General features: G+C 38.8%; 1 protein-coding gene and 1 pseudogene across 1 annotated transcript; one reads left to right on the top strand and one right to left on the bottom strand.

Moving 5' to 3' along the window:
* Positions 1-6,920: 6,920 nt before the first annotated feature.
* On the bottom strand, positions 6,921-7,844 carry LOC125197473 (premnaspirodiene oxygenase pseudogene; annotated as a pseudogene).
* Positions 7,845-13,127: 5,283 nt separating this feature from the next.
* On the top strand, positions 13,128-14,690 carry LOC148932653 (uncharacterized). The gene is made up of 3 exons (XM_089064034.1): positions 13,128-13,145; positions 13,361-14,380; positions 14,601-14,690. Exons 1-3 carry the CDS (start codon positions 13,128-13,130, stop codon positions 14,688-14,690), a joined length of 1,128 nt encoding a protein of 375 aa, XP_088920160.1.
* The last annotated feature ends 384 nt before the right edge of the window (positions 14,691-15,074 follow it).

Below are 15,074 nucleotides of genomic sequence, written 5' to 3'. Positions count from 1 at the left end.
TTCCATTGACCTTGAGTTAGACTCCTTAACACTTCCCCTCAATTCTATGTGGATAAGGGATAAATACTCATTTTGTTTCGAAGCCGCGAGAATAATTGGTATCCCAATGGCGTAGTCAAAATATCAACAATCTGATATGTGGTAGGAACATACCTCAATTCCAACCTTTTCTCCTTCACCTTTTCTCTCACAAAATGCAGATCAATTTCTATGTGTTTAGTTCTTGCATGGAGTACTGGATTACTTGCTAAGGCTATAGTACTCATATTATCAATCCAGACTATAGGAATTTCCAAAAGATCAATTTGCAACTCACCAAGCAGTGAAGTTATCCAACTTACTTCACACACAGTTTGTGCTAAGCTTCTATATTCTGCCTCTGTACTTGACCTTGACACCACCGGCTGTTTCTTTGAGCACCACGATATCAAGTTCTTCCCAAAATAGACACAACATCCACTCACTGATCTTCTATTATACATATTTGCTGCCCAATCAGAATCAAAGAAGGCAATCAACTTGAATTCTGAATTTTGTACATGGAGACCATAGTCCACAGTTCCAGCTAAGTACCTTAGTATTCTCTTCACAACCTTCCAATGTGTATCAAGTAGAGATGCCATGAATTGGCTTACCTTATACACACAAAAACTGATTTCTGGCCTAGTTATAGTAGCATATTGCAATTCTCCTACAGTGCTTCTATAGAGTTTTCCATCCAAGAAAGGATCTCCTTCATTTTTAGAGAGCTTGAGGTTTGTCAACATAGGTGTAGGAAATAGTTTAGAATCCAACTTTTGCACCTTTTCTAGTATCTCCCTGATGTAAGAACCTTGACTTAAGTGAAGACCTTGAGCTGTGTATGAAACCTCAACTCTAAGAAATTGTTTCACTTTCCCTAGATCCTTCAAAGAAAACCGATCACTGAGTTCGGAAATAACCTTGTTAATGGCAGAAGAAGATCCAGTGATAAGCATATCACTAACATAAATGAGAAGATATGTAATATCCTTTCCACAAATTCTGTAGAAGAGAGAATTGTCTGTTTTTGAAGAAAAACCAAGAGCTAGAAGAGCTGACTGAATTGTTTGAAACCAAGATCTTGAAGCTTGTTTCAAGCCATACAGAGATTTGTTAGGTTTGCACACCGGAGTGGGACCACCTTGCTCAAATCCAACTGGTTGCTTCATATAAATCTCTTCCTCTAAGTCTACATGCAAGAATGCATTGTTGACATCTAGATGTTTAATCTTCCAACCAGATGAAACTGCTAAGACAAGATCAAACGAATAGTAGTAGGTTTCACTACAGGACTGAACATTTCAGTAAAATTAAAGCCCGGCTCTTGTGAAAAACCTTGAGCAACAAGTCTAGCCTTGTATCTAGCTATGCTGCTATCTTCATGCTTCTTTAGCCTAAAAATCCAAGTATTTCCTACAAGATTTTTGTCAGGTGGGAGGTTAACTAAAATCTAAGTTTTATTTCTTAGAAGAGCAAGGAATTCATCAAGCATAACAGCTTTCCAAATGGGAATCAAGAGGGCCTCTAATGCAGTTCTGGGAATGCAATTAAGAAAGTTTTTGGTTTGAAGATTCCTGCTTTGCTCCTGGTCACCATTTGATGACAAGGTTTAGAAGGTTCGGTGGGTGCAGGTAGAGGAGGAGGAGTGGGTAGAGAGCATGGAGAATGCTGCTCAATATTTGGCATGTGAGCTTTTAATCGATCAGAAGGTCTTGGTGATTGGTCAGAAAGAATGAAGTCATGATGAGATGCAACTGATGGAAGTGTGGTCTGCAAAGGAGAAGGAACTTCTAGTGTGGGAAGGATTGGTGGAATCTGTAAGGCAGCTATTGTTGTGGGAATTGGATTTAAGGCATGAACTTTGTGAGGAAATATATTTTCATCAAAGATCACATCTCTTGTGACAATGACTTTACCGAAGGGAAGCAACACTATGTAACCTTTGTGTGAGGAACTAAAGCCAAGAAATGTAGATGGACATGATCTGAAATCAAGTTTATGTTTGTTATAAGGTCTAGTGAATGGGTAACAAAGGCATCCAAAAGTCTTAAGATCAAAGGAATTTGGCTTACATTTGAAAAGAGCTTCAAAAGGAGAAAGAGAATTCAAGACATGATTAGGTAATTGGTTTATGATAAAGGTAGCAGTGACAAATCCATCATCCCAAAACTGTTTTGCAATATCAGATTGAGCTAGCAAGGCTATGCCCATTTCCACCACGTCTGTGTTTCCTCTCGGCAAGTCCATTTTGCTGAGGGGTGTAAGGGCATGATACTCTATGAACTATTCCACAATCAAGAAGGAACTTGGACAGGCTTTGAAATTCCCCTCCCCAATCACTTTGCAAAATTTTAATCTTGGCATTCAACTAATTTTCAACCATCACCTTGAATTTCTTGAAGACATGCTCAACTTCCCCACACGCCACTGTGTATAAGCTCAAGCATTTTAGAGTGCGTAGTAATGGAATCCATATATGGTAATCTGTGACTTTTAGAAACAGAACATGGAAGGCAAAGACTTCCATTTTTTATTGACTGGAAGGAAATATTACAGTGATTAAGAGCCCTCTTTACTACATCGAAAGCACAGTGACCAAAACGTTTGTGCCATAGATCTAAACTAGAAACTGAAGTAGAAGTGTAAAAAGTCACAGGAGAAACTGAACTAAACAATGATGAGCCAAAGACAGGAACACTATCTTTGTTCTTATTTTGAGGGGCTGGATAAACTTGAAAAGATCTTGGAGTCTTGAAACTTGAAGGTGATTTGTGAAGAAAGAAGAGATATAGACCAGCATCAAGGGTGCCCTTGAGAATGATTTCCTTGGTGACCTGGTCTTTCACAAAACAAAAACGAGGGTGAAACTCAAAATGGATATTATTGTCTTTTGCAAACTGAGAAACACTTAACAAATTTTTTTGAGATTTGGGGAATATGAAGAAGGTTATGCAGAAACAAGGATCTAGATGTAGGAGTAGGAGCTGACTTATACACATAATCACCAATATGTTATATATGAATTCCATTACCGTCACCTAAATGAAGAAGGTTACCTCCAGTGTACTCTGCAGCAATGTTGAGGTTGGAGAAATCATTAGATACATGGTTAGTTACTCAAGAATCTGGATACCAAGAAGAGGTTGAAGATCCATCTGCTCCAAATTCAGAAGGAGCACGTTGTGAAGGCTGCTGATTCCTAGTGTGTGCCATGTTGGCAATAGAAGCAAAGTTGGTAGTAGGAGCTTAGTTGGCAGGAGCATAGTTTTGATTTGGAGTATGCTGACTTTGGGCTCTCATTTGAGGTGGATCATATCTGTACCAGCATTTATCAGCTGAGTGGCCTGGTTTTTGGCACAGTTGGCAAGTGAGCTTGCTGAATCCTGACCTGCCACCTTCTGTCTCCAACATCATTTTTGAACTTGTAGTTTCGTGCTCCCTTTTGACTCATGGACTGGGCAAGATTACAGACGGAAGAGAACCATAAGAATTTATGGGATTGTTGTCGGTTGTTTCAAGCACAAACTCAAAGTTGAGAAGAATAGAACATGCTTCTTGAATAGTACAAGCTTCTGCTCTGGCAGAAATCACCACTCTTACTAGGTGATAACCTATACCTAAGCCAGCTAAGATGTGCATGATTTGGTCATCTTGCACCACTCTGTAGCCTGCTGCACCAAGCAGGTCACAATAATTCTTGACTTTGTTGAGGTAGACTCTCATTGGAAGGCCTTCCTTCTTAATAGTTTGGAGCTGCAGTTTGTACTGCATGATTTTTGCCTTTGATTGGCTGGCAAAGGTTGCCTCCAAGGCTTCCCATATGTCTTGACTTGAACTAAGGCCTACAACTATCACCGTGGTGCTTTCAAAGAGAGAGAGGATTGCAACTAATGGGATAAATGCTGATCTTGCATATTCCAACTAAGTGAATGCTGGATTCAGCATTGCTTCTGTGGTTATCATTCGAGGAGGAGGACTTTTTTCTCCAGTGAGATACTCCTCCAAACCATATCCTCGTACAGCTGAGAGCATATGTTGCTTCCATATCATATAGTTATCATCAGACAAGTGATCAGGGAAAATTTGAAGTGATGAAATGAATCTGATGTCATGCACCACTCCATCTGATGTGTCGCTTTCAACCATGTGAAGGAATTATAGGTAAAGGTAGAGGAAGAGTAAAGTAAACAAGATAGGAAGCAAAAGATAGAAGAAAGGATAAAGGGTGGAGCCTAAGATCAGATCCTAGGCTCTGATACCATGTTAGAGAACATGGTGAAGCTGGAGAACACCATTTGAAACAATGTAAAGGTAGGCATAATAGAATAGATTGATGTGGAAAGGACTTTTTTTATTCGATATGATGGCTCAATGTTCTTTACAGATTACAACCTGTATATATACTATGCTAGAGAAAGATCTAGAATTATACTAAAACCCTAGCATGACTAGCAAACAAAAGCAGAACCAAACAACTTGCTTTAACTGAAAGCATAAAGCAGATCTGCACTCTGTCTCTAACTATCCTTTAGTCAAACATCCTTTCTATGTAGGATTGATAAGTTGAGAGCTCGTGACTTTACATGATGAAACTTGGTCCCTCTTCAACACATTAGCATTGCAGGCTTCATTCTCTTTAATCTTCACTTGTTCCATTGACCTTGAGTTGGATTCCTTAACAGACCGCGTTGGCAGTGGCAGTGAAGGCGAGCAGCGATGGGCAGTAGGGGCTGCCGCTACGGCGGCGGGTTGATGTAGACGACTGAATTGAGGTGTGCGAAGAGAGAGACGCTGGGAGAAAGAGTTGGACTTCAAATCCTATTTTGAGATTTCATGTAAGGTGAGAAAGAGAGAAGTTTGGGCCTTGTTTTATTTAATACTTGGGCAAAGTGTTTTTAATTTAAAGTTTTGGTCCCTTTTGTTTTAATGAGGAGATGGATTGGAGTTAATTTGATTTGTGCCAAATTATTTAAATTGAAGTTTCTGTCCGGAGTACATTAAATCAATGGGTTACTTCACGCACACTTTTTGAGAACGGAATGAAACACAAGTTGAGGCTTGAAAGAATGACGTCGGCTTTCTTTTTAAAATAAGGGCTATGCCCTAAGTATATTTTTATGTGAAAATGATATGAATATTTTTCATGCCGTGTTGTATTTTTTCTTTGGAACCTATCTGATGTGGCTTTTGCCATCTATGGATAATCGATTTCGGGTCTGACTAAGGAGTGAGTCCCTACTCAGGCTAGTGTACACCTATGGGAGATCGTGCGCCATCTTTCGTGTTGGTCGGTCTAGTGGCTTGGAATGTGGCCACATTCCTTGTCATCAATGGTTCAGATATGGTAGACATCTATGGTCAACCGAATTTTACGATGGAAAAGACTTTAGTGTCTTGGGCATTTTCAAAGTTAAAACCCCAAGGTCACTCAATGGTGGTATGATAAATACTTTTTTGTAAAATATTTTCGGCATAAGTCCACTGAGTGCATCAAGTACTTAGCCCTACATATGTTTTAAAAAATGTGCATGTTGAGCTGTGACGAGCGCGGTGGGTGTTGAGCAGGTTGAGTATAGTATGTCTTCATACATAATATTATTCTTCTCTCGAATGCTTCTGCTGAATGCTGTTTCTTTTGAGTTCATGTATTGTTGAGATATAATCCCTTAGAGTTGTCAATTGTTGAGATAATACTCTGATATTGTTGAGATAATACTTTGATTTGTATTCGAACTATTTCTATTATATCGAGCTTTGGTCGAGTTTTGTTGTTTTTCCCCTTTCAATCCCGTTTCTTTAATCCTCCCATAGTCGTGATCTACCGTGTTTTATATCCTTAGAAAATGCGGTCGTGACACTACGTCCACAGATAGAAAAGGAGAATAGATTGTGTTATGATAGCGGTTCCAGGTTATAGAATTATGTGTACTACTTATAAATAAAAAGACACACACACGACGGGTTAGACCCAATATGATAATTATGGCCTAATACAAAAACATAACACAATGTAGGATGTTTGGCTAGGGCCAAACCATAGATTCAAGACATACTAACAATGAAGCTAGGGGTGTGTCCTCACATTTTTTTGTGAGGTCTGTCTTTTAAAAGTTTTCTTGAAGTGTTCCCCAAGAGTTGTGGTGTGATTTTGTAATGATGTTGTATGCACCATTGTTCTTGTTATTATTGATTCATACACCCTCGTTGAGTTTAATAAAATTTCTTTCATGTTTATTATTATTATGGATCTTTGATACGAGGTGACTCGTATCTTCGTGATCAGCGAAGGATTCCAAGGGGGAGGATCGTTCGCGGAGGTTTTCTCCATCGAGCAGTTGTCGTCCACTAGAGTTTTGGATTGATAAATTTGCAGAGAAAGTAAATATTGTAAAAGTAAAAGACGGAAAATAGGATAATTTTGATTATTGATTGAGTGAATAACATGAAGGACTCTTACACATATTTATAATATGTGGGGATACAATAATATCCTAATAAAATATAGCAAATCAAATATAATAATATCCTAAGATATGGTGAATCAATAAACTAGGGAAAAAATATGATAATTAAATACTAAATAACTAATAGAATATGATCGTATCAATCTTACAGTTTGACTGATACCCATTAACTTTGGAAGCAGTCAATGAATCCCATAAATAATGAATCAAAAAGCAATCAATGACCCATTCGTTCAATCAATTGGTTCTTGTTCTTAAAGTTTGTTTTGTTTCCTTTCTTCATGTAAATATAGAGTGATAAAAATACATGGAAATTATCGATAAGAAACATCCGATTAACAGAGATAATATATTCATTAATACATATATAGTGGATCTAAATTTATTTTTATTCATGTTAATACCAAGTTTTGTATTATCATGCATACTTATCCGTTAATTATAAGGAGTGACGACAACAAATAAATTTGGTTTCCTTGCTACTGCCATCCCATTATTTTCAATCATGTCTAAATCCTCAGCCTCGACACCTTCCGGAAGTTTCCAATCGAAGTTATAGAGCAATTGGGATAAAGTAAACTCCATAGTAGCCAAACCAAACGTTATGCCGGGGCACATTCTTTTTCCAGCTCCAAACGGCAAAAATTGAAAATCACCACCTAGAAAATCCAAATATTGATTCTCGAATCTCTCGGGGTTAAACTTCTCTGGTTCTTTCCAGTACCTCGGGTCCCTATGCATTGCCCAAACATTTACCAACACCTTTTCTCCAGTACGTATGGTGTACCCATTGATCACTTTTTCCTCCTTGCAAGCTCTAGGCAGCAACGGAGTAGGAGGGTGCAACCTCAAAGTCTCTTTAATCACTAGTTTCAGATATTTCAGTTCATGAACGACGTTGTTTTGGTTAGTACTATTTCTTTTCAAGACATGTCTTACTTCAGCTTGTGCCTTAGCCATCACTTGGGGGTGTCTCAGCAGTTCTACCATCGCCCAGTCAATAGTAGTTGCTGAAGTATCTGTTCCAGCAGTAAAAACATCCTGCATATTATGAAAAAGTGGAAAAAATTAAACTATTTAAGCATCATTACACTCAAAAGAAACACATAAAGTTAACCAAGAACATTATTGATTCATTAGAGGCTAGGTAGAGACTTACATACAATACAACACAGCCTTGATGTTGTCGTTGCCGATGGGAAACTGCAACTTCTCTTCTTCTTGAACCCTAAGAAGCACATGAATCAAATCCTCACTCCCAAACTCAGAATTCCTTAATCTTTTATGCCGATCAATCACGTCGTCCAGAATTACATCGAGCTTGCGCCGCATCGTCTTGAGCCGCCGCCGTGTGAAGCTCATCGCACTCTCATCCGTCATATACTTTTAAATTTATGAACGAAAAATATGTACTATTTACTTTGCATTAACATGTCCAATTTCTATATTTGAGAATAAATTTCTCTAATCCCTCTTCTCATTAACTATAATATTCAATCACTTTTCTTATTCTACTTTATCACACTCAACTATTCCACCTAAATTTCTAATGACATTCTACCACCTTAATTTTCAAGTCATTCAAAAATGTGGCCATCTTAAATGAGACGTTCAACTATTATAAAAGATTCCTAATGAATATATACAAATTTCATTCTAACATTATTTGTCTCAAGAATATTTTTTTTTGTCATTTATGATTTATTATCAACACTATCAATTATTCTATTTATATTACTTATTTGAATATATACAAATTTCAACTACTCCTACTTTATTATTTTGGCATTAAATTATATTTCATTTCCAAAGTCCTCATTTTTACGAGGCGGAAAGAATATTAAATTTAGTTCTCCTAATAAACATTGTACTTAATTGACACCTATAACACCAATATGTTTATATAACTGAGAAACCACTATCTTATATGGAACCTAATGTTAGTATTTGTAACTATTGGTGAGTTCTAAATTAAATGAACCAATATAACTGAGAAACCACTAAACCCGTAGTTTATATGATTCAAATTAATAATTTTAAATACAAATTTAATAGTAAATGAACTGAATTATAAGAGAAATCCAAACATATGTTAAAATGTTAAATATTCTAGAATTAAATGCATATAAGTGAATATGGTTGAGTTGGAGTAATAACTCATTTTTATCGTGACAACTAAAAACACTAGGACTCTATACTAACTGGATAAAGTCAATGCATTTAAAATGAAATTATATGCACTAGGGAAAAATAAATTAAATGATATGTCATCCCAATATAATATATTTAAAACATGGTTTTGTAGTCATTCAGGAAGGAGGTGCATTTAGAAGTAGATCTTCCAATTGATTGTTTGGAAATGATTATTTAATGTGTTCTTATTTTAGATAGGAATTTTCATTTTTAACCTCAACATATATTTGAAAATTAAATAAATTTCATCACAATTTTAAATACTTTTAGGCAATTGGTGGCTAATGTCATAAACTTTAGCAGAATTCTGGATTTTTGCACAAAATTAAAACTTGGCTGTAAATATCATAATTGTTGTTGTTATTGTCAATGTTCCACGATCATCAAAATCGAAACTTACATGGCTAAATTAGAGTTGAAATGTCAACTATCTGTTAAACAACTGGTCACTAATATCACGATAGCAAGAATTCCATATTTTCAAATAATCTTCAAAATTGATCATAAATATCATAAACTTTGTTGTTGGGACTAGTTTTCCACAATTCAAAAATCGTAAGAAACTTGACTAACTAAAGCTCATGTCTCAAAATTAATATCCTAAAAGTTAATTGTGACATTCTTAATATGAAACATGCATCATTTTGCATATTAACATATTTTTATTTATTTTTATATATTTATATTATTAGTTGTATAATAAAAATATTAAAAATGTATAAGGTGTACATGGGAGTATATACGTGGTAGATTTTATAAATAAGTGAGTAATTATATAATCTAATAGATTTGTGCATGGTATAATAGAAAACAATTAAACATGTACATATAGATGTTTTAATTGTTTAATAGTTGATGCAAATGTGCAAATATGCAAATGTATGGAAGGACTCGGTACATGTATATATATTAGAGGGAACTACATAAAAAGTCCCTAACGTTTTCAAAAGTTACATTGCAGGCTTCTAGGGGAAAAAAATACCTCCACATAACTCTACCCTTTTACATAATCACAATTCGTGTTTTCTCGGTCTATATTACCCTTGAGCATTCCAGTTATTGGCGGCCTGCATGCGCTGCGCCATCTACTTTCATGACGCGAGCGATTGGACGTTTTGTGCAGCGCCATTTCGTCTTACGTCTTCTTCACTCCACATATACACTTAGAATGAGAATTTGAATTCATTCTAAAATATTCACACTTTTCGGTCTCTACAATTTACAATCTTTCCCTCTATAATACCACTTCACTCCCACCTACCTACTCAAACTCAATATTTGTTGTAAACCCTCCCTTCGTCCTTGAAGTCTATTGCATGAATGGCCCCAAAACGGAAGCGAGGTGGGTCCGCCGGTGCTTCCTCCTCGAGAACTGGGGGTCGGCGTAAAAAACGTCCCGCACCTTCGCCATCGCCGACGCCATCGCCATCGCCAACGCCAACACTACCGACATCGGCCTCGTCATCACGTTCATCATCGCCTGCGCCACCGCGTAGACATGGAGCGGAGGTCATCGATGTGGATAAAGAAACTTGGGATGTCCGAGATCCTAAACTGGATTTTTTTTTCCCGAAGAAGAATACAGTAAGATTGAGTTCTGAATTTTTCAAAATTTTTCAAAATCACAAAATTTCACTGATACATAGTCTCAGTTTGTGATTTAGGGTTCCGAAATTTGTTGGTAATTTAGATCCATATCTGATTTATGTTAGTTAGGTTAGGTTATTTAATATTATCTGATTTTGTCACAAGTTTAATGTTGTCTGATTTTTTCACAAGTGTAATGTTGTCTGATTTTGGCACAAGTCTAATTTTGTCTGATTTTGATTAACAGAGGAGGAGGCTCCTGGGAAGTTTTCGGTTGTTTTCCATCATGGTGGTCCGTTCTTCGAAACCAAAGATGAGAAGAAGTATATTGGTGGTTAGTTGACTTTCTTTGACGACTGCGACATTAACCAATTCGCCCTGATAGACTTGTCTAGTATGGTACTTAAGTTGAAGTATGATAGGAAGACAATATGCGAGTTTTATTACGTTCATCCAAAGTATAGTCCTGGCTGTGAGGGCAAAGTAATAGGAGGTCCATTGATGCCCATTGTTGACGATGAACACCTCATCGAATTCCTCAAGGTTGCTGCTACTACCATAAAGCTAGTTCACATATACGTTTTGGAGATAACCCGAGCTGCTGCTATACTGAAAAAGATGGAAGAGGAAGCGCAAGCGCTTCTCAAATTCAAGACGCGGAAATCCACAAGAGTTATTATTGAAGAGATTGAAGAAGTTGAAGCTGAACCAACTGTCCCAAAGGTTCCACCGAGGAAGAGGATGCAGGAGCATAAGGTAGTAAACAATAAGCCTTTGATGATTGGGTGGTATGATAAGGACGTTGAGTTCGATGAATATCTTGTAAAAAGTCTAGAAGATGCCCGTGCTAAGTGGAAAAGGGACGACGAGGTAGCACGTCAAAATTTGGAGAAAGCCTTTGCAGAGGTTTCCTCCGAAGCAGTAGTATCCGACGCCGTACCATCCGAAGCCCCACTCTGTGATGCTATACCATCCGAAGCTGTACCATCCGAAGTAGTGTCCTCGGTCGAAGTGATGGCAGCCGTTAGAGAATCAATAACAGAAGTTGTTGAAGCTATACAACAAACAATACCAGATGTTGGACAAGTTGGAGGAGTAGACCTCCGAGAACACGTGCAAGAGGTAATTTGTTGTGATATTAAATGATTCATATCATAGTACCCCGTTTGTGATTTGTGATTCACAATGATTGATGTTAGTTACCTGTTTGTCAGTTGTGATTTCCATAAATGATGTAGTACCCCATTTGTTATTTAGTATTTTGTTTGGTTGTGTTGAGCATGTGGACCCAGTGTCCCTTCCCCTCCAAATTGTTTACTTTTGTCAGTGTATTGATTCACTTTTGTATTGCGTAGGAGGTAATTGGTTCGTCATGCCCTGAAGATGAAACTGTGGGTTTGAATGTACTTGAAGAGGTGTACCAACCGGTGATGGACGGTGGATGTGAACTACAAGCGGACATTCGGGTTGACAGTTCATTTATCCCAATTCTTGAGGACATTACCCATGAACTGTTCACGGCCGAAGTTCACACCTCTGTGCAAGAGTCAGCTCCAACTGGTGTAGTTTCAGATGAAGCCCAGCCAACTGCAGGAGAAGTACCCGATCAAGTTGTCCAAGATGATGTTTATTGTCCTTCGTTCGGGTATGTTCCCGACGGATTTCATCTGCATAACGAGGGATGTGAGATTGATAATGAGGATGATGAGGATGGGGTCGGGCATTTTATCTCCTTGGCAAGCATGTGTCGAGATGAGCAGCTATTTACATCTTATTACCAGACCCTATGTCAGCAACAACTGGAACAGCAGCGGAGTGCGGATGCAGACACCGAACAAGAAGGTATTGGAGAGCTGAATGGTGAGGGCAATGGAGGGGCAAAGAAACGCCGAAAGTACTCCCCTGTTGTGGAACAACGGAACTCGAAGGATAAAAAACCACTATGTGAGCAAGAAACAGTGGATGAGCTACAAGATCTACAAGATCTTGAAGATTTGGAGGGGTTCAAGAAGAAGGGTTTAAAGGACACTCAATTCAAGCTGACCAATGAGCTTTCAGTTTGGAAGCCTGGTGATATTTTTAAGGATCGCGATTTCTTCTATGAGGTCATGCGCCAGTACGCGATAATGACCACACGACGTGTGGATGTCATAAAAAATGAGGGGAAGAGACTCCGTGCCATTTGTAAAGGCAAGGCATGTGAGTGGTATGTGTATGCAAGGAAGATTGAAACCCACAACAATACCGATTATGGGGTAATGAATATGCATAGAGATCATGCTCACACATGCTCGCAAGTGTTGGAGCAGAGATGGCTCACGTCCAAGTGGCTAGCTGCGCGTTACATGGAGAAAATCAACGCGAATCCCCACATTCCATTGGCAGCGGCAGTGTGTGGATGAGGAGTTCGGGCTGAAAGTTGGTAGGATGAAGGCGTATCGCACTAGAGACATGGCATTAGAAGGTATCTTTGGCAAGGCCGGACTCCAATACCGACGATTGTTCTACTACAAGTCAGAATTGGAACGGACACACCTTGATTCGAGTGTGCATTTACACTACGAGAACTTCAGTGAGCCTGAATTGGTAGGCCCCAGATTCTTGAGGTTTTATTGTTGCTTCGGGCCTTTGAAATCTGCTTGGTTGTGTTTCTGCCGTCCAATTATCTTCTTAGATGCTTGTTTCTTGAGAGGTATGTATACGGGACAACTTATGCCGGCCATGGGGATTGATCCAAACAACGGTTGGTGGCCTATTGTGTTGGAGGTGACTGAGGCCGAGAGCTACGCATAGTGGAAATGGTTTCTCGAATACCTAATAGAGGACCTTCACATACACGATAATGCCCCAAGATACGTCTTCATGTCCGATCAACAAAAGGTACGAGTAATGTGATTTCAGTAGAAATTATATACTCTAATTGTGATATTTAAATAATAAATACGTTAACTGTGATTTGGCATATAGATGAAATAGTTCGTTTGTGATTATAGATTTTGTCATTTGTAAAGGATTATACATGTGCTACTGGGTGTTTGTGTGTTGGGATTACTCATGTATGTGCTAATGGGTGTAGTGTTCCATGAATTTGGTAGGGTCTTGCAAAAGTCATCGCTGAGGATTTCCCACAGAGCGAGCATCGATTCTGTGTCCAGAATATATACAACAACTTCAAGAAGAGATTCATTGGGGAGAACTTTAAGGAACTATTGTGGGAGCTTGCATCGAGTACAACCCACGAACAGTATGTGGAGCGGATGGAGGCGTTGAGGATTATATATCCCCAAGCACATCAATACCTGCTCGGTGTTGCTCCAAAAGAAAAATGGGTGAAGACATATTTCTCCTTACATGTTTTTTGTGATGTTATCCTGAACAATATCTGCGAGACCTTTAATTCGAAGATAGCAATTGCTCGAGAGTTGGCCATTATAACCATGTTAGAGGAGATCCGGACGAGTCAAATGGAGAGGATTCAGATTAGAGGCCAGTGGGTCAAGACATACGATCACGCTCTGCCGCCTGTTGTCAAAGAGATTGTGGATAAGCTGTACGACATGGCTTCTTCTTGGAGAGAAACATGGAATGGAGAGGATTCGTACCATGTGACTGGACCGTCTGGCCAGTATGTAGTCAACATGCGTGATTTTACTTGCTCGTGCAGATCATGGCAGTTGACTGGGATCCCATGCACTCATGCTATCGCAACAATCAACAAAAATGGGAAGGATGTAGCAGACTATATCTCCCAGTATTATTTACGGTCGACAATGTCGATTCTGTACGAGAATGTCTTACACCCAATCAATGGGATGGATAATTGGCCCAAGACTTCTAATGTTGGATTTGAATTGGCGCCCCCAAGGACGAGACGACAGCGCGGACGGCCAAAGAAAGTGAGGCGTGAAGAGCCTCAGGTTCGTCATCACGAGGATGGATCTGAGTCACTACGACGAACCTTTATACTCAGATGTCGTCGGTGCGGACAAGATGGTCATAACAGCAGAACATGCACCAATGATCCCCGTGTAGATGCTCGAACCGAAGTAGGACAGAGTTCACAACCTAGTGAGCCACCCACGACGGATGGCGGTGACAGAGTTCAAAACCAAGAGGTACTATTCAGTATGATTATATGAATTCCCTACCCGTTGGTCAGTATTTTAACGGTATTAACGGTTTTGTTTGTTACTTACAGACCAATCAGCCTTGTCGGGGACGACCTAGCACAAGTCGGGTAAGGCAGCCAAACCAAGAGGTAGTATTCGGTATCAATGTATCACTTTTCATTTCCTAACCTAACTATTGTCAGTCAATTTGACATGTTTGTTGTAGACTAACCCATCTGATCCAAGGGCTGGCACACGTCGGACCAGGACCAGGACTCATCCGCAACGCTGTGGCCGTTGCAGGGATCAGGATTGAATAATCGTGGTGATCAAGTGTTGGGAACATGAAAACTGTAAACAATGGTGTTGGTTTTTGTTAGTGTTGAAGGTTTTTGTGAAACATTAAGCTGGATATTGTTTTTTGACTATGGTAGGGTGGCATGGGAAGGCATAGGGTTTAGGTTAGTATTGAATTCTATCATGTTTTTTGTCTGATCAGTACAACCCATCATGCTTGCTTGTTTTTTTTGAAGGCTAGCTCTTATGCATTTTTTTGTCTGTATTCTAAGACTATACTTTTGTGTATGCTTATGGGACGTCAATTTGCCATGTTTATTGATTAAGTGTGTACGTGGGGTGTTATTCAACCAAACGTTTTGTACTTCATTCGAGATTAGTTTAGTGACTGCGGGTGTTATTC

The sequence above is a fragment of the Salvia hispanica genome, chromosome 2, assembly GCF_029641045.1.
Source record: "Salvia hispanica isolate PSC_SH4W2 chromosome 2, Shi_PSC_v1, whole genome shotgun sequence".
NCBI classification, from domain to species: Eukaryota; Viridiplantae; Streptophyta; class Magnoliopsida; order Lamiales; family Lamiaceae; genus Salvia; species Salvia hispanica.
Note: the sequence above shows the minus strand (reverse complement) of the source record. Positions and strands in the feature narration are given on the sequence as shown.

Excerpts from the sequence above, each read along its gene's own strand:
- LOC148932653 (XM_089064034.1), top strand. Across the intron at positions 14,381-14,600 it reads ACAGAGTTCAAAACCAAGAG|ACTAACCCATCTGATCCAAG; the intron begins GTACTATTCAGT and ends TGTTTGTTGTAG.